At 39.5% G+C, this 25122-nt stretch overlaps 1 protein-coding gene across 8 annotated transcripts; it reads right to left on the bottom strand.

Moving 5' to 3' along the window:
- Window positions 1-2330: 2330 nt before the first annotated feature.
- Window positions 2331-22813, bottom strand: GABPB1 (GA binding protein transcription factor subunit beta 1). Of its 8 annotated transcripts, none has more exons than XM_056500167.1 (9): window positions 22609-22813; window positions 15850-15957; window positions 14879-15046; window positions 14219-14413; window positions 12992-13139; window positions 12552-12665; window positions 10679-10864; window positions 9323-9438; window positions 2331-4120 (listed from the first exon to the last, which is right to left on the bottom strand). In XM_056500167.1, exons 2-9 carry the CDS (start codon window positions 15955-15957, stop codon window positions 3968-3970), a joined length of 1188 nt encoding a protein of 395 aa, XP_056356142.1. In that variant the 5' UTR covers window positions 22609-22813; the 3' UTR covers window positions 2331-3967. The 8 variants fall into 8 exon arrangements, with proteins under 8 accessions (XP_056356142.1, XP_056356145.1, XP_056356141.1 ...); XM_056500170.1 differs by having other exon boundaries at window positions 13028-13139; window positions 22609-22804; XM_056500166.1 differs by lacking the exon at window positions 22609-22813 and adding an exon at window positions 22313-22587.
- Window positions 22814-25122: the final 2309 nt, after the last annotated feature.

The raw sequence follows: 25122 nt of genomic DNA, 5'->3' as shown, positions 1-25122 counted from the left end.
AAATAAGGTACCAACACAGAATAAATTTAACATGGGAGACAGGGACTTTTCCTAAGGATTGTTTTGAGAACCCTTTTTTTTCCCCCCAAAAAAAAGAGTATACCTACATCCCCACAAGTCTTCAGTCCTTATGCTGTCAGTCCCATGCTGCTAAAAGAAAAGGCTTCACAGTTATTGCTAGTGCCAGAACTACAATGTTCAGCAGCAATGATCCTCTTTGTGGATTTCCTGCCCTTCAGACCAGAGCAGGTTACACTAAGCAGGGTGATGTTCCTCCATGGATATCACGCCAGACCACTGAGCTGGAAAAATACACCTTTTCCCTCACTGTGCTTTCTTGTCTCCTGTATTATATGCACAAGGATATAGTTTTGTCTCTTCAGAATTCCTCCAAGCCCTCCACCTGGATTGTTCCCAGTTTGAAAGAACAGCCTAGTAGATTGCCTTGTTTCTGTTTTAGGACCTGAAAACATATCCTGACCTCTCTCTGGCAGCACAGTCATTGACACTACTCAACGCTGAATCCTTATCCATCTTCACTTGCTCTATACTGTACCAGGCAGCCCTGGGAAAAGAGAGAGGTCAGGACTTGAGGACTAAGCACCAGAAAGAGAAATTATTTCCCATACAATATATTCTTGCCTATTTTTGCCATACCCTAGGCTCCTGCTTGGGGCTGGCGCTGCTGGAGACAGGATGCCAGGCTAGGCAGACCCTGTGTCTGATACCTGACAGCAGTTTTGTTGTTCTCTCACAGGTGAGTACTGGCTGCCAGAGCAGCTTCGATTTTCTGCCTCAGGTACTCTAATGCAGCACAACCACTCACATAGTTCTAAAAGGTTTTTACAGTGTTCTCACAGCACACTGTCTACAATAACAGTGTGAAACCTTTCCTAGTTTCTGCTGCAGTTAGATACTTGAGAAGGAACTGTTTTATAGATATGAGAAAGATGCTCTGACACACACATCAGATTAATGTACTGAAATAAAAAACCCCAAATTGATAAAATGGCATTGAGAGAAGGGCAAAAAACTACTATAAGCATATTAATCTGTTTCATCTCATATTGCTCTGGAAACACTAGGAAAAAATTAACAAGCTGTTCACATGTTTAATACAAATTTATGAACATCTCTTGGCTGTAATGTAAATGATCCCATAAAGGGGAAAAAGTTAAGAAGGGACAGGCATCAAGCATAGGACCAACTCAAAATGAGCCCAAAGTTCTCAAAAACTCTGATTTTAGCTCATTACAAGTGGCTAATATGCTAATATATATGGACATCTGTTCAAAGAAATAGATGGTAGCTCACTAACGTAACGTTTTTAATTTGCAACAGCAAATAAGGAAAAATACTTTTAACAATATTTTCAGAGCTAAACTATATAATAAATATTTCACATAACATATACCCTACACTTTAGCTCAGAGGTGAAGGTTTCATTGGGTTGATCTCTTGTTCTGTGCAGAAGAGAACAAACAGCAGGTCCTGCTCAGAACTAAAATAAAATAGCTGATAATGGATTACAGGTAGGATAAATATTGCTGGTGATAAATAAGGTTTTGTTAGAGCTACGCTGCACCAGAAGGGTTTTGTTATGGACAATGAGGAATATTTGCTCAGAGGAAACAGAATGAATAGAAAAGGTTCATTTCATTGTTTGCTGCCAACATCTGTTGTCACAAGCGTGGGAAACTCTCCACTTGGATGTGAACATTGCCACTATCACCACTCAAACATTGCCACTCTTATCATTATTAAGAAATCACAGAGATTACACTGTTGTTAAATTTGATGTGAGGACACAAACAGTATTTTGATCACAAAATAATTCATTGGAGCTATGCCTAAGCAGCACATTTCCCTTGGTTAACTGGCTCCTCAATCTGCTAGTGACGTAACAGATAGCTCCTGAAACAATCCCTAAAATAGAGCCATTTCCAGTTAAGCACTGCTTCAAGGTTTGCTTCAAGTCCTAGTACAAGCATGATGATGTCCTTGAAAATAATTCTTCGAAAACCCACCACCATAGATTTCCAATTTTTATCTTCTGATTATTTTTAGATTAAATTTGCCAATCAAAATCAAATTTACCAAACATATAACAATATGAAGATATTCAGAATTTTTCCTAACTGCCAGATCTATAAACCCAAGTCAAATTTTGACCAGTTTGACAAAGTTTTGTACAATGCAATTCTTTCCCCATTCCTCCCTCCTCCCATTTAAGGCCATTCTATACCCAAAACTGTTATTTTAATGTTTTTCCAGATGTCTAACATAGAACATTCACACACAAACCAATTGAATTGATTCTACACTATATATATGTGGAAAAGATATTTAATTGTAAAATAGAAAAAGTAGGCCAGAGTACAGTTTTAAGGGTAATTCTTCCGTGTACAGTATAGATAAATCAGACCTTTTGCTTAACTTTATATAAACAATTCCATAAAAGCAGTGAACATGGAACAACAAAGCAAAGCACAGAGTTTTATCTTACAAAAAAAAAACGAATCTGCACAGTAGTTCAAAATTTAATGTAACACAGCACTGAACAATCTTAAGGCAGCTCAGTCTAAGCACAGGACTAGAAGCCAGGAACTCCTGAGATCCATTCCCAGGCGACCACAGGTTCACAAGGTGTTAAGCCAGTCATTTCACACTCCCTCGTGTTGCACTTAAACCAGTTCTAAAACTGAGACAGTAACACTCACTTACCTGCCACAGGCAGTGCAGTAAGGGCTCTCTAAAAGATTTTACAATGCTCTGAAGATGAAACGTGCCATATAAATTTTAAGCATAATAGATCACTGCACAGACACACACAAACACAGTATCACAGTGAGGAACAATGATGCTGGGTAGGAAGAGCATCACTACAACATAAAAAAATTACTATTCCAATTGCGTAATTAAAATGCAAAAGTCCGTTAAAAAAATGCATCACTGAAGTAATTTCAAGGTTATTGGGGAACAGAGACCAATAGGGATATTCTAAAATAGCTACTATTTGTGTTCCAGTGGAGACATTCTTTTCTATTCATTACTGAACTTTAAAATGTTTGTACAGGAAAATTTTAAGACACACGAAGTGAAGTTTCAATGCCTCCACTATCAAATTTTGCCTCTTAATATGCAAATTAAGATACTTTTTTGTTCTTCTTAATTACAAATTACATTCTTCCAAGAAATATACCATCCACAATAAAACTGGCTGCTAGCTTACTTCAAATGACCTATAGGCTAAACATTTTTCTCATAATTTTTCTCATCTTTGCTGAAAAATACCTATGCAAGATGTATGTGTAGAAATTATAAAAACATGCAGCATATGTACAAACTGAAAAGTTTAAAAAATATTAGCTTCATATACATGTAAATCTACTTGGATATATCTGAAATTAAATATAAAAATTTCACCACCTAAAATAAAAAAAAACCAACCAAAAATGGTTTTCAGAGAATCTGAGACAACTACTTAAAGCTGTACAAAGATTTCCACCTGGAAATGTCTTATTCAGAGAAGTTGAGTTGTTATCATGTAGAAATAACTGTTAATTAATTTTGTCACATAATCAAATTTCAAATTGTCAGCTTAAATCAATATCACCCTTAAAACTGTTCTGTTTTCAGAAGTTAGATTCATACTAAAATCAAAAATTTCACAAAAACATTGGCTTTTCATGTTTCTGGATCCCTTCAAAAAGATTTATCAACTCATTTTGAAACTGTAAAAAAACCAACTATTTACAGTATTTCATTTTAAATACTTTTCACAATTTCTAAATTCAGAGTTTTTATGTTACAAGAAATTAATCAGAGCTCACGGCTTAAGTCCAGTTATCAACTTGTAGCATCTTCTCTATCATGAAATCCCATGGCTGTACCTATACAGTGTACAGTTCAAGATTGTACTGCAGGTTTTTGAAAGTAACAGGCTTTGCAGTGTGTTCATTTTTTATTAAACAGCTTCTTTATTAGTCTGGAGGCGGTTCATTGCCTCTAACTTCTGCCGATAGGCCTCTGCTTCTTGTTCCTTCTTTAGAAGCTGCTGACGATATTTTTGTGCTTCTCTGTTTGCCTCATCCAGCTGTTTCTGAAGAGTTTCTCTTTCCTATTAGAAACAGAACCAGCAATATTTTGTCAAATAAGTATCAAATACAAGCTAAAATGGCAAATACTTTTCCTTTACATGCAGTTCAAGTGTTAGGGTATCATGGAGAAGCTGTTCAGTTCTTACTCAGGCAAACCTGTATGAATGCAGCTGTGTAAATCAGACCCCAATTATCAACCAGCCAACTCCCCACACAGGGCTGGAAGTGTGGAGACAGCAAACCCAAGTCTACTCAGCTGCAAAGGTACCACACAAGTCTTCACCAAAAAAGAGCTAAATGAAAAAAGTGTAACTGTGATGATTAAATATTTACAGAATATATTTACATTTCTCCAGTCATTCAATCTAACAGGCTTGTCCCTTGCTGTTGTATTGCTAATCAGACAGTAAAAATGACAAGCTATTACCTATCAGTCATCTGCACTGGAGAATGTCAGCTGTCCACTGAACAAAGAATAAACCTAACTGTTCTAAACAGGGATTGATACTCTGCAATCCAGAGGTCTAATTACATCCCCAAGGACAATGTATCTTTATGAATTAATAGGCAATTAGCCAGATAAGCTTTTTTTTCCTTTTAAAAGCAGCTAGTAAAGAAATCCTTAAGTAACTGCAGAAATCATGTATACAAGTTTGTTGGGGGTGGATATAAAATGGTTTCCAAAGCAAAATGGGAAATGCCACTTCCTCTGAAGCTGCCTTAGGAACTAAGGAGAACACATTTCAAAATCCAGTGATGTAGGTACTGTCATTTCGTCTGATGTTGCTCTGAGCCCGATTGAAAAAGCAATTTGCTTGGGAAATAGTTTTGTTTTGATCAAATATTCAATCAAATACCATTTCATTGAAGTGCATTATACTTTTATGAGTAAGGTAGTATTGCATTTAAAATCGCTCTTTTCACTGCAGTTAAGTAGGAACAGTAAGGAAGGCTGCCAGAGAAGCAAGCTATCTCCCAGAAAAACAACGTATCAAAAAACTGAGGTCCAGAGAAGGCGAGTTGTCTTTTCACCATATTCCCATCCCAGCAGTTCAATATCACATTCCCAACTAATACCTCTAACAGTTGTTAGAAGTTTCAGCCCCCCACACTCCCATAAGAGCATCCCTATTCTTCACCTCTGATGCACTCACACATTTTCATGGTCAGAAAAATATAAAAACGCTCTGCCTCCCCCTTCTACTTGCTACTGTTCTCAGTACTTGTCACATTTAGCAGTCACATGTCAGCTGAATATGCTGAAATACAATGACAGAGGTGGTCAGATCATTCCTAACAGCAGCACCTGAACAGCAAAAATAACAAGTGAAGGAGATGTTATTAACAGGTTATAAAGAGACTAGCTAGAACACAGAACAAACTCCAATAAGTGCAACTTGATTTTCCAAGGGGCTTTAAGAGCTGAAGCCAGCAGGCTAGGGTTTGCTCCATATGCTAATAAAATGAGAGCTCATCTGATTTTGTTTACTTATTTGAAAAGAAAGTTCACCTTCTCTGAAAATTTGGATTCTGCTTTTATGAGGGGACCAACATCTTGTGTAAAATAGCCTCATGGATCAGAGCCTTGGTGAACAGAGCTACAAGACAATTGCCAGGGAATTAGTCAAAAGAGTTGATCCTTCCACATGTGGAAAGTAGCCTTTCCTTTTTGAGACTGGGATGTACTGAGCTGGGCATTATCTATCCCATGAATTGGTCTCATAAAAACAGTCAAAAACCTAATACTGTCAAGAAGCAAAGCTGCTCTATCTACTGGCCTGCATAGAAATAAGAACCACTGGTAGTTCACTGGCAGGAAGTCCTTTGGTGCATTACAAACAGCAAGGGGCTATCCCTGCTATGGACTGTGTGCAAACACTTAGGGATGGAATCACTGCTGTGGAGTGTGCACACAGAGCAAATATTTGGGGATTGAATCACTGCTGTGGAGAGGGGGCACACTGCAAACATTTGGGGAGGGAATTGCTGTGGAGTGGGGGCACACTGCAAACATATGGGGATGGAATCACTGCTGTGGAGTCTGCACACCCTGCAAACATTTGGTGATGGAATCACTGCTGTGGAGTGTGCACACTGCAAACATCTGGGGATGGAATCACTGCTGTGGAGTCTGCACACCCTGCAAACATTTGGTGATGGAATCACTGCTGTGGAGTGTGCACACTGCAAACATCTGGGCATGGAATCACTGCTGTGGAGTGTGCACACTGCAAACATCTGGGGATGGAATCACTGCTGTGGAGTCTGCACACCCTGCAAACATTTGGTGATGGAATCACTGCTGTGGAGTGTGCACACTGCAAACATCTGGGCATGGAATCACTGCTGTGGAGTGTGCACACTGCAAACATCTGGGCATGGAATCACTGCTGTGGAGTGTGCACAACCTGCAAACATTTGGAGGTGGGGAGGTTCTTGAACAACATTTTAAGACTATTTCCCACAGAAGAGAGAACTAGAGCCGCATACCCAAAAACAGTACAGCATGTTAAGGAAAGGTTAAGAAATAAAGGCAAAAACCCAAGTCTTCAAGGCATGGCCAGAAGATAAAACCAGTATCTACTAGACAGCCTAGCAATTCAAAGCATGTAGATTAATCCAAAAGCTAACAGGTGTAGTTTTTAGACTGTCACAGTCCCAACAAACAGAATGAGTTAAGGAGATGAAGCCAACTATTCTGTTTGACTAGGCAGTGGAAAGAACCCTACGCTTCTGGAGGAGCAGCACATATCTACTGTGGACTCAGTGATCAAAACTGGCTCTCTAACTTTGACATCTAGAATAGGGAGGACTGTATCTCATCCACCAATTTAATCAAACCCAGAAAGTGTTCTTGGGACATTCTTTAGAATACAACCAGAAGTGTTCAAGAAATCTGGAGTCCTTTTGTATCACCTACCCAGATAAAAATCAAATTAGAGGATGCTCAGGGCTGTAAAGAAATCTTCCATTTTACCAGGAAATTTTCTTCATTACATGTAACTTTCCATTGACAATAGGAACATCTATAACTAAAATAACCAACCACTCTTAAACAACACAACAACACAGGATATGAATCCATGAATATAACTAGTTTACAATTATGATTATTTTTTGTCTAATCAAATGATTGTCCTGGTTCTAATGTGTGTCACCTTTCAAACATGCAACACAGGAGAAACAGTCAAATTAAAGAATGAAAATAAAGATCACTGTATGTTAATGAATTATGCATGAAAATGAAAAACAGAGTATCTGTGCGACAGGGTTTTTTTGCTGCCATCCCATGTTTAAAATATCAAACTGCTTAAGAAAACTGCTGTCACTCTTCAAAATGAGCTGAAACGTTTTAACTTAACAGACTCAGAGTAGAAAATTTAAAACCACCACTACAGCTTTATCTATTCCACAGTACTTTCACAGGAAAGTTTGCCACCTCAAATGGATGGGAGGATTTTCAATTACAAAACCTTTCAAACTAAAGTAAACTGTTCACACGCACTACGAACTTAAAACAGCTGAAAAAAATATTCAGCCTTTATAATAAAATAAAGAAATTAATTAGTGGAAGGCAAAGAAAAACATGTTTCCTGTATTTAGACATTCTAAAGTATTTTTTTAATACTTTAATGAGGGGAGTGGTCCCACTCTCTCCAAATTTAAATATCTACCACTGTTTGTGATGAAGAAATTTGAAGTGAACCAACTTGGTGTGCACTTCTTTAATGCCACTGCTACTAAAGTAAGGTAGCACCATACCCTTGAGAACCACATGGCCCCCAAAGTCAACCAGCCTTCACACAGAGGCAGAGATCTGCATGTGCATTTCTATTTGTACAGGCAGGGACAAGAAAGCCCTCATAACTTCCAATTTAAAGTAACAGACCAAGTAACTCATTGAAACCAACTTCCTTCAATATTCAAGATATATGATTTACATACATAAATAAAACTGATAATCCCCTTAGAAGATTTATTGGTATTATTACACCAATTATCTGTAATTAGGAACAGGTCAATTTATCCCTTAACTAATCTGGATTTTTAAAAAATTCATTTAACAGAATTACTAAAATATTTAAGGAAATTTAATTTCCTTTATGAATAATTCAGGCAGATTTTTAAAAGTGTGAACAAAAGAAATACTTTTATTGTAACAGTCATACATCTTAAAAAATGCAGCAAGAAAATTTCATCTGTCAGGATAATCTGTAATGACCACAAAGCTGCAAAGGCCAAAAGTATTTGAAGCAACAACTTAGGGACACGGAAAGCAAATGATGAGAGGTGGTAATTATTGTTATTAGACATGGATAACATACAGCACATACTGTACAACAAAAAATATTCAATGAGGCACAAATTGATAATATGAACATAAGTTGAAGAATACAACCTTTGATAAATGAAATAATCATGGAGTTGACAAAATGAGAACTTACAGTCTAGTCAAAGTAGATAGTAATTTTCATAAACTGGTCAGCACAGTTAGAAATAACAGGAAAAGGAATGAGATGGTTGACCTTTAGTGGCTAGTATAAAAAAAGCTACAATTTTAAACTGAACAGCTACATCCATTTGTCATATAAAAAGGAAAGCGCTCTCAACATTTTTAGGTCTTTTGCAATATAGTTTAAAAAAATAGATGGTGCAAAGTTGTATAATAATAAACTGCTTCGGAATTTAAAAAAAAAAAAATAAGGTGGGGGACGCCACACAGATAAAAATTAACAAACACAGAATCTTACTGTTTCACACTTCCATCAGCAGTTATCTAGATACCCTGAATGGAAAGGAAACATTGCTAAAAATGATCTCACAATCAGAAGCATGTGACTGTAACAGAAAGATGAGGGTACAGTGCTCTCATTCACTCCTAGCGGAAAGAGTTAAGTCACTTGATAACGTATCAGCACCCAGTTTTAAAAACCAGCTAATGATCTTCAAGAAAAACAAAGAAAAAATGTTTTCATACACTTAAACAAGTGTCACTTTTACATGCATGACCACAGGATCAAGCAAACGGCCCTCCTATTTTCTTTTTACAACAACTTTGTAAAAGATAAATTTCAGTTACAGGAGAGACTGAACAAGTTAAATGTTTCAAACACTTCATTCTGTGGTAACACAGCAATTAACCTTCTGAACAATACAAAAACCATAACCAGATACTCAGTCCTGAGCATTGTTCAACACAGATCATGTAATATACTCCTTACTTCTATTTCTGCAGACTCCACACGATTTTCAACAATCTCAATGCATTGTCTCTTCACTGGCGGTTCTTCACTTATTACAGTTTCTTCAGCAATGTCAGTTGCTGGAACTGTTAACACTGAAAACATATTTGTACATGTAAACACATTTACTTCAAACAATATTTGCACCTTATAAAACTCATAATATTTAAGTAATTTTATTAACAGCAAAAAATGCAGATACTTTTGCTTGTGAAAACACATCTATATAATAAAGTGCAGGATAAGCTCAGTGAAAATCTACTAAAAACTTCAGGGGTTTTTTGTATATTACTAAAGAACTTTAAAATTCCTCATTACTGAGGTCTACAGTAATAAGCTATAGAATATCACTGCCATTTTTCAGAGAGTAAACAGACATGGCAGAGAACTGCAGTCACCAGTCTGCCAACTCCAACTTCTGTAGCAGACCATTTATACAACGTTTCTTAAATAAATACTAAATACAAATCTTGCTTTTGTTTTGATTAATACACCTTAAGTAATCTTAAAAAGCCAGTAGTTATTAGCCATGAGTAAGTAAAGCAGGGTTCTCAGTAAAGTACCCTAATTCCTCATGCAGCCATCTGACAAATAAATGTGACTATCACCTCAGTTACTATCTACACCCACTCACTCATAATGATAACAAGGTGTACTAGTTCAGGCAGACTGTGAACCTAATAATTTGCCTCCTGTGTACAACCCTTCAAGCTTCACACTGGAGTCCTCATACGGAAATCAGAGAAGGGATCATTTTTATCTAAATAGTGGCAAAGCATCTTTTAAAAAAAGCACCCAAAGCATATGCTTTCATCACAAAATAGGATTTATCACACTAGCAACTTCTACAAAGTACATATGGCCCAAAGGCATGTAAAACCTGACATTTGTCAGATCAGTATACTGACATTCCATTGGACTTGCACAGATTGCTTCATGCATCAGATTTCTAAATTCAAGCCTCACCTCCCCACAGTACTTCCAGCGAATCAACAGTGTAAGAATTAGAAGAAGGTTTTTGTTTTACTCCATCTTCTAGTTTTTGTAATGAGTTTGTAAAAATCAAACTTGCTGAAGGCAAAGCAAGTTACCACTTTTCTCTTAAACGTCCCATGTCTCCTCCATAGTTTAGTAACTCTTCTATTCTCTCTCCTAAAGCAGAGGCTCAGCTGACACATTAACCCACTGAACTGCAGAGGCTTGTGTCTGAGCCTTCTCTAATCTAAGAATTCATGGTTGTACACAAAACAGTCCAAGCTATTTGCACCTAAAAAGTTATTATTATTGCTGTAGCTAAAACAGTTCCTCAAGCTGGAATCATAAGTGTGCACTCACCTTGCTGCCCATCTGGCATGGTCACAATGATGGGCTGCCCTATCCCACTGGTTGGAATGGAATGCAGGTTGCCCAGCTGGATGCCATCCGTAACTATGGTAATGACCTGCTGACCTCCAGAACTGACCACCTGCTGAATGGCCCCATCCACGGATTCTGCAGTCACAACTTCTTCTGTGGCCACAACTAGCAACAAATTAGTAAAGCAAGTAAGTCAATTTACAAATTAAGCTTTTATGATTTCAAATGCATTTTGGTACAGCTGAGAAAAAACTTCTTCCATGGTTTTCAAAACTTGACCCCTCGTATTAATACCTTACTACATATAATACTTTAAAGAGTCTTTCATCAGGCCAACATAAAGCACTCACATTTTGACAAACACATGCAATACCATCCTTGCTCAATATAATAATATTGATATACCCCACTCAAAATTGATGCTTTGGGTTCAGTGTTAACAGGCCAGCAAAAAGAGGAGCTGCTTTTAAGAACACAAAGAACTTTTGCATTGCACACAAGCTGGACTAAGTTACACTAATAGCAGAAGAAAAATATAATTAGACTTGAAATACTACCTTGAAGCTACTTTTCAACCAATGGCTTGCCACTGTATCTCAGGACCCAACCCATATTTCTCTGTTTAATATAATGGTCTTCAAGATGGTAACAGACTAAAGGACCCTGAGAGAATCTTAAAAGTTTTGTCTGTACTCCATGAGTACTTCAAACACAACAGCTTTATTTCTTATACAAAGTATGAAACAAGACTAAAGGAAAAGTTCTGCAGTGCTGATATTTTTACACATTTGAAGAAGAAAGATAAATCTTAAGAAGTTAAACAAACCCTGTATGCATATAATTTTATAGGTAAAAGGGAAAAATTCCAGCTCAACTATCCATTTCAAATTCATGATTCATAATGAGTATAAAGCAGTGAACTCTTACAGTTCTGTATCACTTCTACAAATGAAGGCAGGACAAGGAAAACCTGCATTCAGAATTACAGCACACACCCCAGCCTGCACTGCATGCTGCAAATGGGGTATTGTGCTACCATCCTTTTATAAAACAAGATGCTGAGACAAAGAGCAAGATCACTGGTAGCACAATCAAGGAAATTCAAGAACAGTAGCTCTCTATTTTATTTTCAATTTGCCAGGGTAAAAGCAAAGCCTTTGATTTAAATAACAGATATTAGAGTGTTCTCTATCTAGAGATGAAATTAAAACCCTACAGACTGTGTTGTGATGTTCAAGATGACAGAAGGTAGATAAAACTCTGAAGCTTTCATCTTTTAAGTTAATTACAATATAACATACACAGAAAAATCACTCTGTAGTTGAAATAATGACTACAGACATTGTCTCCTGAAGATCTTTATGTTTAGAGATTACTGTCCTATAACACTGCTTAAATATTCACAGAGTTTTATTCAGGAAACCAAAGCAACAACTCCCATGAATAAGTGGTGTTGTACTGAACTTGTTTTGGCTTCCAAGTACAGGCCCAGCAGTAAGAAAGACCACTGTCATAAAAAAGTCCAAATTGCAAGTGCCAATACTAGGTGCTGTGGCAAACAGCTCTGATCTTTCAGTGTCAAACTCAAGTGCTGGGTTTTAACCCTGGAAGGAAACATTGCTAGAACTTCTTCAAACCATGAAAGAAAAGGGAAGATTTTGTCTAAAGAGAAACTATTCTATATAAAAAGAAAAAATACCCCCATAAATATGATCATTATTCCTTCCTTGCTCTCCTTCTGTATCTACATCCATAGAATCATCATTTACCACACTACTACATGTGCTGAAAGAAACTTGAAGTTATGTACTTTAAATTTAATAAATTAGTTTAAATGATTTAGCTTTCCAACCTGGTGTTTCTGAAGAATTAGACAATGGAGCTGACGCTTCTGCTAAAGCTGCCAACGTAGCTAATACTGATGTTGATGAATTTCCAAACTGTACAGCAGACACTCCTGTTTCATCTAGAAGGATGAAAAAAAAAGAAAAGCTGATAAATTTAAAACCATCAAAAAGTCCCTTTTTCTATTTTTATTGCACTGAACTTCTAGTACACAATCCATTTTCAGCAGAATTCTGCTGAATCAAAGTGCTATTCTGAAGTTCATTAAGCAAATAGAACTTCTGATAGTTTATATCTGTGAAGATTGTTGTTTTACAACACACAAAAACACCGATGAGGAACATGGTAACTATTCTTACCACTGTTCTTCCTCAAACCTTTTCACTAAATAGCGAAAACCAATGGAAGTATAAAATCCCAGTAGCCATCCCTTAAGCATCTAAATACCTGTTCTATTGGATGTATTTGCAGAAGATACCAGACCTGTTAGGTTCACCACCCCTCCAGGTCCAATGATGAACTGCGGCGTGGCTGCGTGTATCGTCACCGTGTCTGGACTCTCGGGATTCGTATTGATTTGGTTCTGCATTGCAATCTGGGATACAAAGGGAACAACATCATTCCCACTGCAGGTATAAAGGAGTTGTTGACCTTGTGAAAGAGCTAGATTCTTGCACACTTCACACAAACAAGGAGGATCCCCTTGTTACACTCATGCAATACACATACATTCTGTCCTATCTCTAAGTACATAGGAAACTTTTTTTTGTTGAAATCTAAAGACAGAAAGTCTGTTGGAATGAAAGAGTTTAACAACACACCACTTCTACCTACCAGTTATTATAAGAGGACAAGGCTCTTTTGCAGATATGCAAGTTCACTTATCTAAAGAAGAAGTCTAAAGAACCAAGACTGCTGGGGCAGATACACAATGATGAAATCTACTCTGACAGGTTTGCAGTTGCTATGAAATGTACGTGGCTGTCTGTCTTTCTATTAATTATTGCTAACTTCTGTGTACTACACTCTTTTTGCAATCAGGAGGAGGCTAAAGGAACTCACCAGAAGTTCAGACATTTAAAGACACAGGGAAGTTAAAGATTTATACAGTGGCATAATGACATTTTTCATTTGCTTTGCATTCTTTTCTCAGTAATACTTGTCACTTAATTTGCCTTTAACAGCACTATTGAACAGTGAGAACACATTTCCATGGAATTATCTATTATAATCAATTCTCCAACAATTCAATCTTAGCTTTTCTAATTCTGGAAGAATTGGCATCTCTTCTCTCCTGTCTGAACTTCAACTGTTAGGAAATTAATATCCATAGATGAAGCTAACTGAATACTAGAGGATAGTCAAAATATACTGTCAGAGAAGGGAGTTATGTCTTTACACCTCAATTGCAAAGAGTCCACCTATCTCTGTGTATTACATCACTCAAATTAAAGAAAATAAAGAATATTTATACTTGACTTTGTAGTTGGTGAAAACGTTCTTTGACAGAGTAATGTTTACTAACATTAACCTCATTTCATGTAATGAACTAGACTGGAGTGTGGCATTATCAATATAAATGGTGTCACAGCTGGTACAGTAAAAGCTTAGTTTATGACACGTGTAATCAAGTACTTTGCTGTAAGTTCTTTAACATGAGAAATTAAAAGTTACCTGTAATATTTCTGCAATGTCTTCATTTCCATTGTCTACTGCAATATCTAATGCCGTTTTGCAAAATTTACTCTGAGCATGAACATCTGCTCCATACTTTATCAAGAGTTCTACAACTTCTTGGTGGTGATGTTCAGTAGCCCAGTGAAGTGCAGTCATTTTGAGCATGTCCTTCGCATTGACATCAGCACCATGCTACAAACAAGATCATTGCTTCAATTATATCATTAGAAATACCTTAATTAAATAATGCTGGTCACAGAATAAAGCCCAAAATTGTCTTTCTCCATGAAAGCTCCCTGTTATCTTTCATTTATATGTCTATTAAAAGTGATCCAATCTATCTACCATATACATCATTTACCTCAAAAGGATTGCAGATTCCCTAAAGCACATCTTACTTCTAAAATCTGTTACCAAACACAACATCCAATTAGGGAGTATTCTTATTTTGAAACAGCAGTAAATAATTCACTCGAAATCATGGTGATTTTAATGTAAAATAAATTACAGTTCAATTGGAAAATGAAGCTCCCAATGCACACAGTTTAACTATTCATATAATTTCAATGTTGGTTTCATGACTAAAAGCAAATTGCAAATATCTCATCATAAACCATTTCAATAACCCCACTTCAGACTTGTTTCAGCAGTTTCTACCTTAAGTAAGACTTCTACTATGCTGGCATGGCCTTCTGATGCTGCCATATGTAATGGAGTTCTATCCACTTTGGTTCTGGCATCCCGACTCACACCTGCTCGCAGCAACACTTCTGTGGTGGAGTAGTGTCCATACTGTGCTGCTAGATGAAGTGGAGATGTTCCCAGCTGTAATGGAACACAAAACATGCACATCTAACAGATGTCAGTACAAAGCATTTCTTCTTATTCTGAAGCTACCAAACCCAGGTGTCATCCACCACTTCAAAACCATTTTCCCTTGCAGTCTCAAGGAGAGAAGCTGTTGGGGCTTTTACAGAACATGAACAGGGGAGGGAAGTTCATTGTTGCTTTCTTTTTGCTCTGTTTTTTCTGTCTTTTTGACGTGTCATTTCAAGGGGCCTAACCCCATTTTTACTGTTGGTCAACAGGGACCTTTGGAAGTCAATTAAGTGCAATCTCCTGCTCAAAACAGAGTTAATTTGAAGGCTAGGTCACTAAGCAGATTAAGGCTCTTAAGAGCTTGTAAATTCCCTAGGAATTTTGGGTACCTGACCTCTCTCTACAACCTATTCAAAAGTCAGCACCTCCAAAAGAAAACTCAGTACCCTTATATCAGGGAACTTTAGCTGCACGTATTAGGTAGTTAGGACTGTTTACATAATTCAGACCTTACTATACTAAATGTATAAACACAATAACTAGGAGAATGATTGCTACTTTTTCCCATTAACCATTCCAAAGTTCATCCAAGTCACCAGAATGAGCCCATTCACTTAGTGTGTTACTAAAATCAGTAGGAGGTCATATGAAGAAATAGACAATTTTAATTTTGAATTAGACATTAAATGATGTGAATGCAGAATTCCAAGAAGAACTGTAATATAAATGCTGAATTGTAGGAAAAGTATTTCTTTCTTCAGGAGAAAATTCAGATGATTTACATTCTCCACTGCAAAAGTTTTCATTACCCAGTCTGTGGTAAAAGGTGCTCCATTTGCCATCAAAATGCGAACTTCATCATCTTGACCTGCTCGTGCAGCTTCTAAAAGTTTCTTTCCCAAATCTACTAGTGACATCTAGTAAAGAAGATAAAGGAATATAAACACAAAATAATAACATTAACACTACTTTAAATATAAACATGTTGCCTTTCCTTTTTTTTTTAATTATCAGTATTAATTATAACTACTCTGAAGAGTTCAGAAACTGGAGTTGGTATTTTAACCATAATAACAAGCTTAATTGATTGCAATAAGCAGTCTGATTTTAGAATTACATTTGCCAGCCAAACAGAACTAATACTGGTGTGAAGATTTCAGTATTACAATGCTATAACCACTGTAGGTATAAAGTTAAACAAAATTTAAACTGAACTGGATGCCTATTTCTTATAGCAGAAGGTGATTTCAAAGCTCTCACCTGATATTGCAACCTTCTGCAGCTTTCTCCAGTTTTCAAATGGTACAACATCGTGGCTGCTATGTCTTGCACCCAAAGGCACTACACCCACTTACCCAAAATGCCTACATGTACTTAGGAGGTACCACTATGTAAATGCACTGAAATAGATATGAAACACAACACCTTTCTGACATCCCATCCATCACTATTTTTGGTCACCCTAAAATATAATTTCTGTACCCGCAGATGCAAAATGACACAATAAGCATATTATTGTATTACGTACAACAGATTCATGAAGTAAAATCTTTGCCTGAAAACAAATATTTCCTCCTACTGCTTTAACTGTCTACAGTTACTAAAAACACGTGAAGTGCAAAGTTTTGAGACATGACTGAGATACTAGCTGAAAAACTTTTACATCATGATTGGATAACGTCCCTTTTACACCAAGGTTCCATATAATACTTGCAATAATATATGTAGACAAATTACACCTGTTTCTGTTTCATCAAAGATTTGCTAGAAACACAACTTTTTAAACACATCCCATTTCATACTTGCTATTAAACTTGTTCAGTAAAAAAAATCAGAACTAAACCATAACTTATGCTACTAATCAAAATGTGCTACTACTAACATTTCAGTATACCTATAGCTATATTTTCCTCTACCAGGATGCTAAAAATGGAATTGCTTTCATCAGTTTAGTTTCCAGTCAATAACAAAGTTAAGCCTGTATTACTAAGAAAAGCAGTTGTGAGGCCATGCAGCCAATGTCCTACACAAAGTGAAGAGTATATCAGTCCAGGAAAGAAATCCCTTTAAACATACAAATCTATCACAAAAACTGTATCTTTGGAAATTTCTCTGTATCTGGCTCAACTGGTACATTGCTCAATAAACTGGAAGCTGTTGACTTTGGAAGAAACTAGAAAGGAGATCCAAATACTGCAGTACTGAACACCTATCAGTAGGGCTGTGAACTAGAGCAGATTACCTCTGTCTACAGAACTGACTGCAGGCAGCAATATCCCTGTCACCAAAATACCCCATTTATGTCCATCCCTCTGGTACATGTGAACACACTGATTCGTCTCCAGCCGGAAAAGGGAAGAGAAGCAGGAAGGTGGCAGGACAGGACAAATACTGACAATTGGAAAAGGAAGGAAAAAAGGAACACAGTCAGATGCACAGAAGGAACAACTACTGTCTCTCTTCCATAAAGAAAAAGAGCAAAAGAGAAAATCTAGGAAAGATCCTAAGGAATGGAAGAAGAAATGGAAGAGAAAATCTGTTGAAGAGAAGTACTAGAAGTAACAATACCAAACATAAGACAAGAGATGGCACTTGGCAAGTGCAGCAGTGAAATGAATGAATGGAGCACTCCTTTTATATGGCTTTTTTTTATTTCCCCAGTGGGGATTGCAAGTTAAGGAGGAAAAGTACACTCAGAGACAGACATCCTTTTTCTGGTGGTCTAATACCACCGCACCAAGGCCCTCAGAAGCAAAAGAAAGCTGGAACTTAATACAAAACACCAAGGTGACAACTAGCTCAGAAAGACAACTCTCCATTTTCCTTATATATATATTTTTTTTGTTTAAACAGCAGTAGAGCAAAGGAACTAATAAAATCTCATTTTGGAATTGCAGAATAATTAAGGCTGAAGGGGACCTCTCAAGGTTACCTAGTTCAATATCCCAGTCCGAGCTGGCCCAGGGCTCAGTCCTGTTGAGTTTTGAATGCCTCCCTATGGATGAACATCCTACCACTTTTTCAGCCTCACTCCAGTGTCCAACCACCCTCATGGAAGCACTGCCTTCAGTGTATACCCATCTTCCTCCACTAACCAAAAAGACACTCATGATAACAAGCTTATACTTGATGTCTGTAAAACTGAAATAGGTGAATTAAATTAGTCATCCATTTAACAGCATATTCAGAACCCTCTACCCACATCTAAACACTACTGAAATGAACTGCTAAGTTGTTATGAAAACCCTATGCAGCAAAAGTCAAGCCACCCCCCCCAAAAAAATCAATTATGGTGGCCTGCAAAATACCAGTCTCACTTCCAGGAGTTGTTAGGGACAAATTTTAGATCAACATCTTTTCAGAGCCTCCCTGAACTCCCTGAATTACTGTGGAGCACAGTCAATGAAAGCACAACAGTTCTCTTCTCAATACAAAACTAAATAGCTTTATACTACACTTGATAAAAAATGTTCTAATCAAGGAAAAAAATAACCATTACCACATATTCCTTACATTAACTAACACTCTCTTGTTTGATATAAAGTGTTTGCATTTTAAACAAGCACAAAGCATCACACAGGTTTGTATATGGCTCATAATATAGAGCTTTAACTACAATTAAAGGAGAAATTAATTAAGTTTCAGTTTCATGGGGTAGTTGGAAGCATGCTTGGGCCATCTAGTGGAAAAAAGAAAAAAACCCAGCAAAAGTCCACCACTCAACTAAAACAAAAAAAAATTATATGTCACTAATGCACTAACAGCAAAAAATTAAGAGGTATTTCCAACAAAACTCATGCATGTTTAGTCACTTTAAACCAATGAATACTAGCACTCACAAAATTTCTGAAAAGTAATCAACTCAAAGCTGATTTCCACTTGGCAGCCCATTCCAAGGACCGGTACTGTAAGAAAGTCCCAAATAAAAACTCGCCCAACTTCCCCTATACTCATGCACAGTACTGGGACACAGCCAGAAGGGTCTGAGAGTCACAACCTCCCATCCCAGAAAACCTTTCCAGCCACTCTTTCCACATCACTCAGTAACACTACAACAATGCAGTGATACTATCACAAGCAAGATACAATAAAACATTTAAAATTGAAATGAGATTGCTATTTCAAAGAGCACTCTGCTGCTACTCCACAGTGTTAAAATCAGCTCTGCTGAACAGAGTAAGAGGGTTCTCTTCACTAACTGTGTCATTTCCATCAAGCCTTACTAGCATGACAGCTGTGTAACACTTTGCATGAGGACTTTTTCTGAGAATAAAAACATCACTGGCTCTGAAATAAAGGCTTGAGACTGTTGGAGTAATTCTTATGGCAATGTTTTCAGGCTTCTAAGAGCTCCGACACAATTGTGTGAAGAGAGGGTTTTGTCTACAACTGAGTAAATAGGGAAGAGCTTCTGCTTGGTTTGGACTTCTCTGGATTAATCACCTCCTGAACTTCCACATTACTGCAACGCATTCTGCACAGTATCATTAGCCAGATGCCACAATTAACTAGAAATTTAAAATAACATCAAATTATTATTTCTATTTTATTTATGTTCAAAAGAAAATTACACTATTTTTCGCATCCATCTGAGATTTAGTTTTTTATACACTCTATGAAACTCTGAAGATCACATTGTTACCAGAAGGGCATAGAATAGCACTCAACAGGAGTTTAGGTTGAACTGCCTGTGAAACAGGCTCCATGGGAAGCAAGTGGAGCTAAAAACCTGGCAACTTGGGATGCCTGGGCTACCACACCACAGTCTACAGACAAGTGAGCAGCAGAGTCTGCAGTCCGAATTAAAATTAAGTTTGGCTTAAAATGTTGCAGCATCTCTCAGACTGGTGTTCTGTCCCAGAACCCAGACTGTTCCTCTCAGTACTGAGCTGCACTGATCAAGACACAAAACCAGCTGTTGCAGAACATCTGCCAGCGTGGAGATCTCCCAGCCCAGCGTTTGTCCCAAGGTGCACTCCTCAAAGAGAGATCTTCACTCTAGAGGACCATGGACTGCAGAAGTGCCACTTACCAAAGGTACCCAAATCAATACACACCATACCTCTGACAAGGATTTGCAATCACAAAGTTTCATTAGACTCATTTAACACTTTCCCTGCTCAACTGACAGATGGCAGAATTGTACCTAGAAGATGGCTAGAGACCTATCACCCCTTACATCCACTACATGTGGAAAAACAATGCCCTTTCAGAATGTCTTTTTCTTTCTACTACTTAAGAAAAAAAAACAATGCAACCTGCTTCACCAAACCTGACCTTCACAAATGCTACCACCCTACTGATTTCAACATCTCACAGTATTGCTAGAAATTCAGAATTTCTAGTTAATTTTATGTGCCTGTCCATACCAAGGTCAGTAATATTTTGAAGTACAGCATGCAATAGTTAGCATCTCTTGAACACTTTGGCATAATCTTAATATACATATCAATTAGCAGTACATGGGATAAACTCAAAAAGTTCCCATCTGGTTTCCTACGTGAATCAAATATCTTCAATGATTTCACAAGCAATGATTCAAATCTTAATATAAATATCATAGGCTTAGACTATCAATGTTTCTATCGTGATAGTGAAATTACACTAATATGTTAATTGCAGTCAGCTTTCATTCCAGTGCTTTCAGCTTTCCTCTGACAGCTGTATTTGTAATTAAACTCTCTAGTTTGCTTGAACAGCAACATGACCTTCATGTCAGACATGCATCAAATGAAAAATACCTGATCTGAGAAAAGCAAACATTGTTGAATAGCTTAGTGGCAAAGACAGCCAGGCCTGTTATTAATGCAGGTCTGTCCTCCTATTAGGCTCACACATTAACTTAAACAAGCACCAATCAACAATAAACTCAATTAAATAACAGAGACTGTAGAAAAGTCTCTTCTCACAGAGGAAAGCACAGATTTGGCCATTATCTATAACATCTAAAGAGTGTTATTACGCAACAAGGGTGAACCATTGGCACCAAGATTTGGAATGGCACTGCCAAAAAGCTACAGTTTTCACAAATTAATTCGGCACTAGAGAGCAAAAAGGTTAATTTGCAGCAGCTGTGATTGACATGAAGAATCCAATCGCTTGTGATGTAGCCTTTGAACTGTACCATAGCCTTAGGAGGCTCTCAGGTTGATTAAGCTTGAAAATACCATCAAATAAAAATCATCCACCTCCTACCTACAACATCTGTTTTATCTTGAGGAATCGTCCTCGACAGTTTCTATCTGGCACATAGGCCTAAAAAAAAAAAATCCAACTAGAAAACAAAGTGTTTTCAGAAAAGAAAGTGGGTCACATACAAGTGTCTCTATTTAGTATATGCTGATCCGTCACATATACTCTTAACCTTATCACATGGCACACTTATGTTCTCTTATAAATATTTGTGCACGTACAAAACTCAGCTAACTGCACAGTCTTACCAATAGCTCAGAAGTAACAAATAACTTAAAATAGGCTGAAGAGCTACAGGGTGTGAATTCACAATTCTGAAGCATTCACCGTTAAATCAAAGCCACCTTAGTAAGCAGGTTAAAGGAAAATACACAAATGCTTTAAGAACTACCACAGATGACTTCCTACAGGGGATTTCACCGACGTGCAACCACTGTCCCACCAACGGAAACTACTTTGACTATTTAGGGACAACAGAAAAAAACGACAATCCGCACTAACATATAGTATCTGACTTTTATGCTCTCATCGTACGCTTTATTAAGAGTCCAAAGCAAGAGTTACAGACTCCGGGTGAGGGGCACTGCGGAGGGGAAACCGCTCCCTTCCCGCCCGAGCCGCCTCTCCCCAGGGCACCTTTGGCGCCAAGCTCGCGCACGCAGCCCCGCCGCCTCAGGAGCGCGGGCCGCGGCCCCACCGCCCCGCCGGCCCCCGCGGGGCTCGGGCCGTGCCCACGCGGCCCGCACCGCGCTGCCCGGCGGAGAAACGCGCGGGACGAGCCGAGCCCCGCTCTGCCCCTCCGCTCCCGGGTCCCTCGCCGGGCGCGTCGCGCTCGCCCGCGCCCCTCGCGCCGCCCAGGCCGCCGCCGCGGCCCAGCGCGCCGCCCGCGCCCCCCGCGCGGCGGGGTCCCCGGAAGGCCGGCCGGCCGCCCGCTCTCCCCGACAGGAAATCCTGGCTGGGCTGGGCGCTGCGGAGGGAGCCGCGGCGCCGGGTTCCGGGGGAAGTGGAATTATTTTTTACCAGCGAAGAGATCAACTTCCACATCCGGTAACAGGGCCCTATACAAAGGCGCAGACTGACCTGGAAAAGCTTGGCCGGCCCGGGGGGAGTGAGGGAGAGACGAGGCGCGGGGACGGGCCCTTACCGTGCTGCCGGCCCGGCCGCCGCCGCCGCACCGACCCGGGGCTCCGCAGGCCGAGAGCCCCACACGAGAGTCCGCGCCGCGCCCGGCGGAGGGACACGGCGGGCGGAGGGGAGTGGCGCGGCTCCGCGCGGCTCTGCCCCGCCGCGGGCGCGCGGGCGGGCGCGAGACGGCGCGGGGCGCCCCGGGCGGGCCCGGAGGGGCGCCCGGCACTTACCATGGGCGCGGGAATTACCTTATTAACACAGACATCGAGGGAAAAGGGGCGCGCGGAGGGATACGGCCTCGCCGCCGCACAGCGCGCATGCGCGCCGCCGCGGGGAAAGGCGGGGAAGCGCGGGCTGGAGGGGCCCCGCCATGTTCCGTCCCGCTGCCCGCCCGGCGGGGGCAGGGCCGGCCCCGCGCTCTCCGGCGGCCCGGGTGGCCTCCCTAGAGGCGGCTTAGGGAATAAGAACAGGGGTCGCTATCCCAGGTTGGCGTGTGCCACAGGGTGGCGGGGCTTGCATCTCACGCCTCTTGGCTGATGGGGCTCCCAGGTGAGGGTATCTGTCTGAGCATGGATTTAGCTGCCTTGCCTGTCTGAGGTAGGGCTTTAGACATAATCACGGAATCAGTTCGATTGGAGAAGGCCTCAGAGATCGTAGGAGTCAAACGTGTGACCCAACGCCACCGTGTCAGCTTAGACCATGGCACTGAGCCAGTTCCAGTCTTTCCTTCAACACCCTCAGGGACGGTGACTCCACCACCTCCCTGGGCAGCCTGTTCCAAAGTCTAATCACCCTTTCTGTGAAGAAATTCTTAATATCCAACCTTAACCTTCCCTGGCACAACTCAAATCTCTTATTCTTGCAGTGGTTACCTGGGAGAGACCAACTCCCTCCCACGTGGCCATGTATCTGGGATTGTAGAGAGCAATAAAATCACCCCTGGGTGTCCTCCAGGCTGAACCCCCAGCTCCCTCAGCCGCTTCTCACAGGACTTACGTTCCAGGTCCCTCACCAGCTTCACTGCCCTTCCCTGGACCTGCTCCAGCCCCAAGATGTCCTTGAGTTAAGGGTCTGAGAACTGGATTCAGTACCTAAGACATCGCCTCACCAGTTACAGATAAGGGGGAAGCTACACTTTGGGATCATAGAGATAGGACTTCATAGGATGGCAGCTCCAAAATAGTCTTCAGTTGTTGCTGCTCTTTCAGAGGCCTCTGCTGTCAGTTCCTGTACTGAACCTGACAGCCCAAGCCCTGAAACACTTGTCTCCCAGTTTTGTTTCAACAGTGCAAAATAGTTGTGCTCACATTCTCCCCAAAGCTGTTCCAAGTCACACACCTGCTGTGAAGCATGGGTCTCATAATGGCCATGCTTCAGGAAAACATACCAACAACAAAATTCCAGTCTGTTATTTTGGAGATTATAGTACCCACTAGATAATCAGAGGAATGCCTGTAATAACATTGTTTACAGAACCATTATTATTTGCCTTTGACCTACCTAATGCAGCTTTGTACAAACTACAAAGAACAGTATTGGAGTAACCGTTTCTTCCTGTGTTGTCACCTGTAGGCTGGTTTTTCTGGGCGCCCTCTGCCAGAAGGCGGCACTAGAGAACAAATCCAAACACCTCGGCGCCACCACTGGTTACCCAGGGCATAGAAACCTTAAATCCAACCTTCAGCACCTTTCTCTTTCGTTGTTGGCAAGTGTCTATGTCTCAACAAGGATTTAGCATGTCATGTTGGGGCTTTTCATTTACGCAGTAGTAGTAGACACAGAAAATGTTACAATGTCCTCACAGGCGTGTGCCAATAAACAGGAAGAGTTTGGTGTTAGCAGCAGTGCTACAGAAAAAACAAACTTTCCGTATTAATGACAATCTTTCATAGAGGTGAAGAATGCAGTCTGCATTTAGTCTATTAGCACTGTATATCACTTTTCATTATTATGATCACAAAATAATCGTGCCTGTTTTTTTTACAGGATTCAGCAAAACTAAATGTAAGAGAGAGACACTGCAAGTCTGATACAGGCAAGTAAGGATACATTTCACATTTGTAAAGTACCTGGTTTCTATTTTACCCCACTTTAGAAGATGTAAATTTTTTTAGCTAAATAGCCTAATACTACTAAATAATAATCTAATTATACTAAAAAGCACACCAATTTCTACTCTTTAAAATTATTTTATTTATTTATTTAATACTGCTACACAAGAGCATACATGCTGATAGGAAAATGTGTTCTAACCCAAGGCAACCACAACATGTTATAACGTAATCAACATTATTAGCATGTTTTAACAAGCTCTGGAGTGGGGTGAAGCTAATTGCACAGGCAGCTCCTCCCCGACACTTTTCTATGTATGGCCAGGGTTTGCCCATACAAGCAAGATCAAAGATTGTATCACACAATTTTTTAATATAAGAGAAACAATAAAAGAGATTCTCTGAGTTCAGTTTGGACAGCAGTGAGTATGAGAGTCATCATTATTTGTACACATCCCAAGCTCTACATCAGTGGACTTACCCCTTACATGTTGTCATAACTTTCTGGCATCACCCACCCTGGCTAGACACATATAGCAGGTCTGGAAAAGGCACACACAAGAGCATGGTGTTATTAATTTCAGCTTAGAGTTATTGGAATCTATTGACTTACTTTGGTATTAACCTTTCTGCACAATATAGAAGACATAGCGCTGTTCTCATTTCTCCCTCTCACCCATTTCTCCCTTTCAGAACCTTTCACATGCCTGA

Source organism: Oenanthe melanoleuca, chromosome 10 (genome assembly GCF_029582105.1).
Source record: "Oenanthe melanoleuca isolate GR-GAL-2019-014 chromosome 10, OMel1.0, whole genome shotgun sequence".
Lineage (NCBI taxonomy): Eukaryota > Metazoa > Chordata > Aves > Passeriformes > Muscicapidae > Oenanthe > Oenanthe melanoleuca.
The sequence above is the reverse complement of the archived record's forward strand: the minus strand, read 5'-3'. Positions and strand labels throughout refer to the sequence as shown.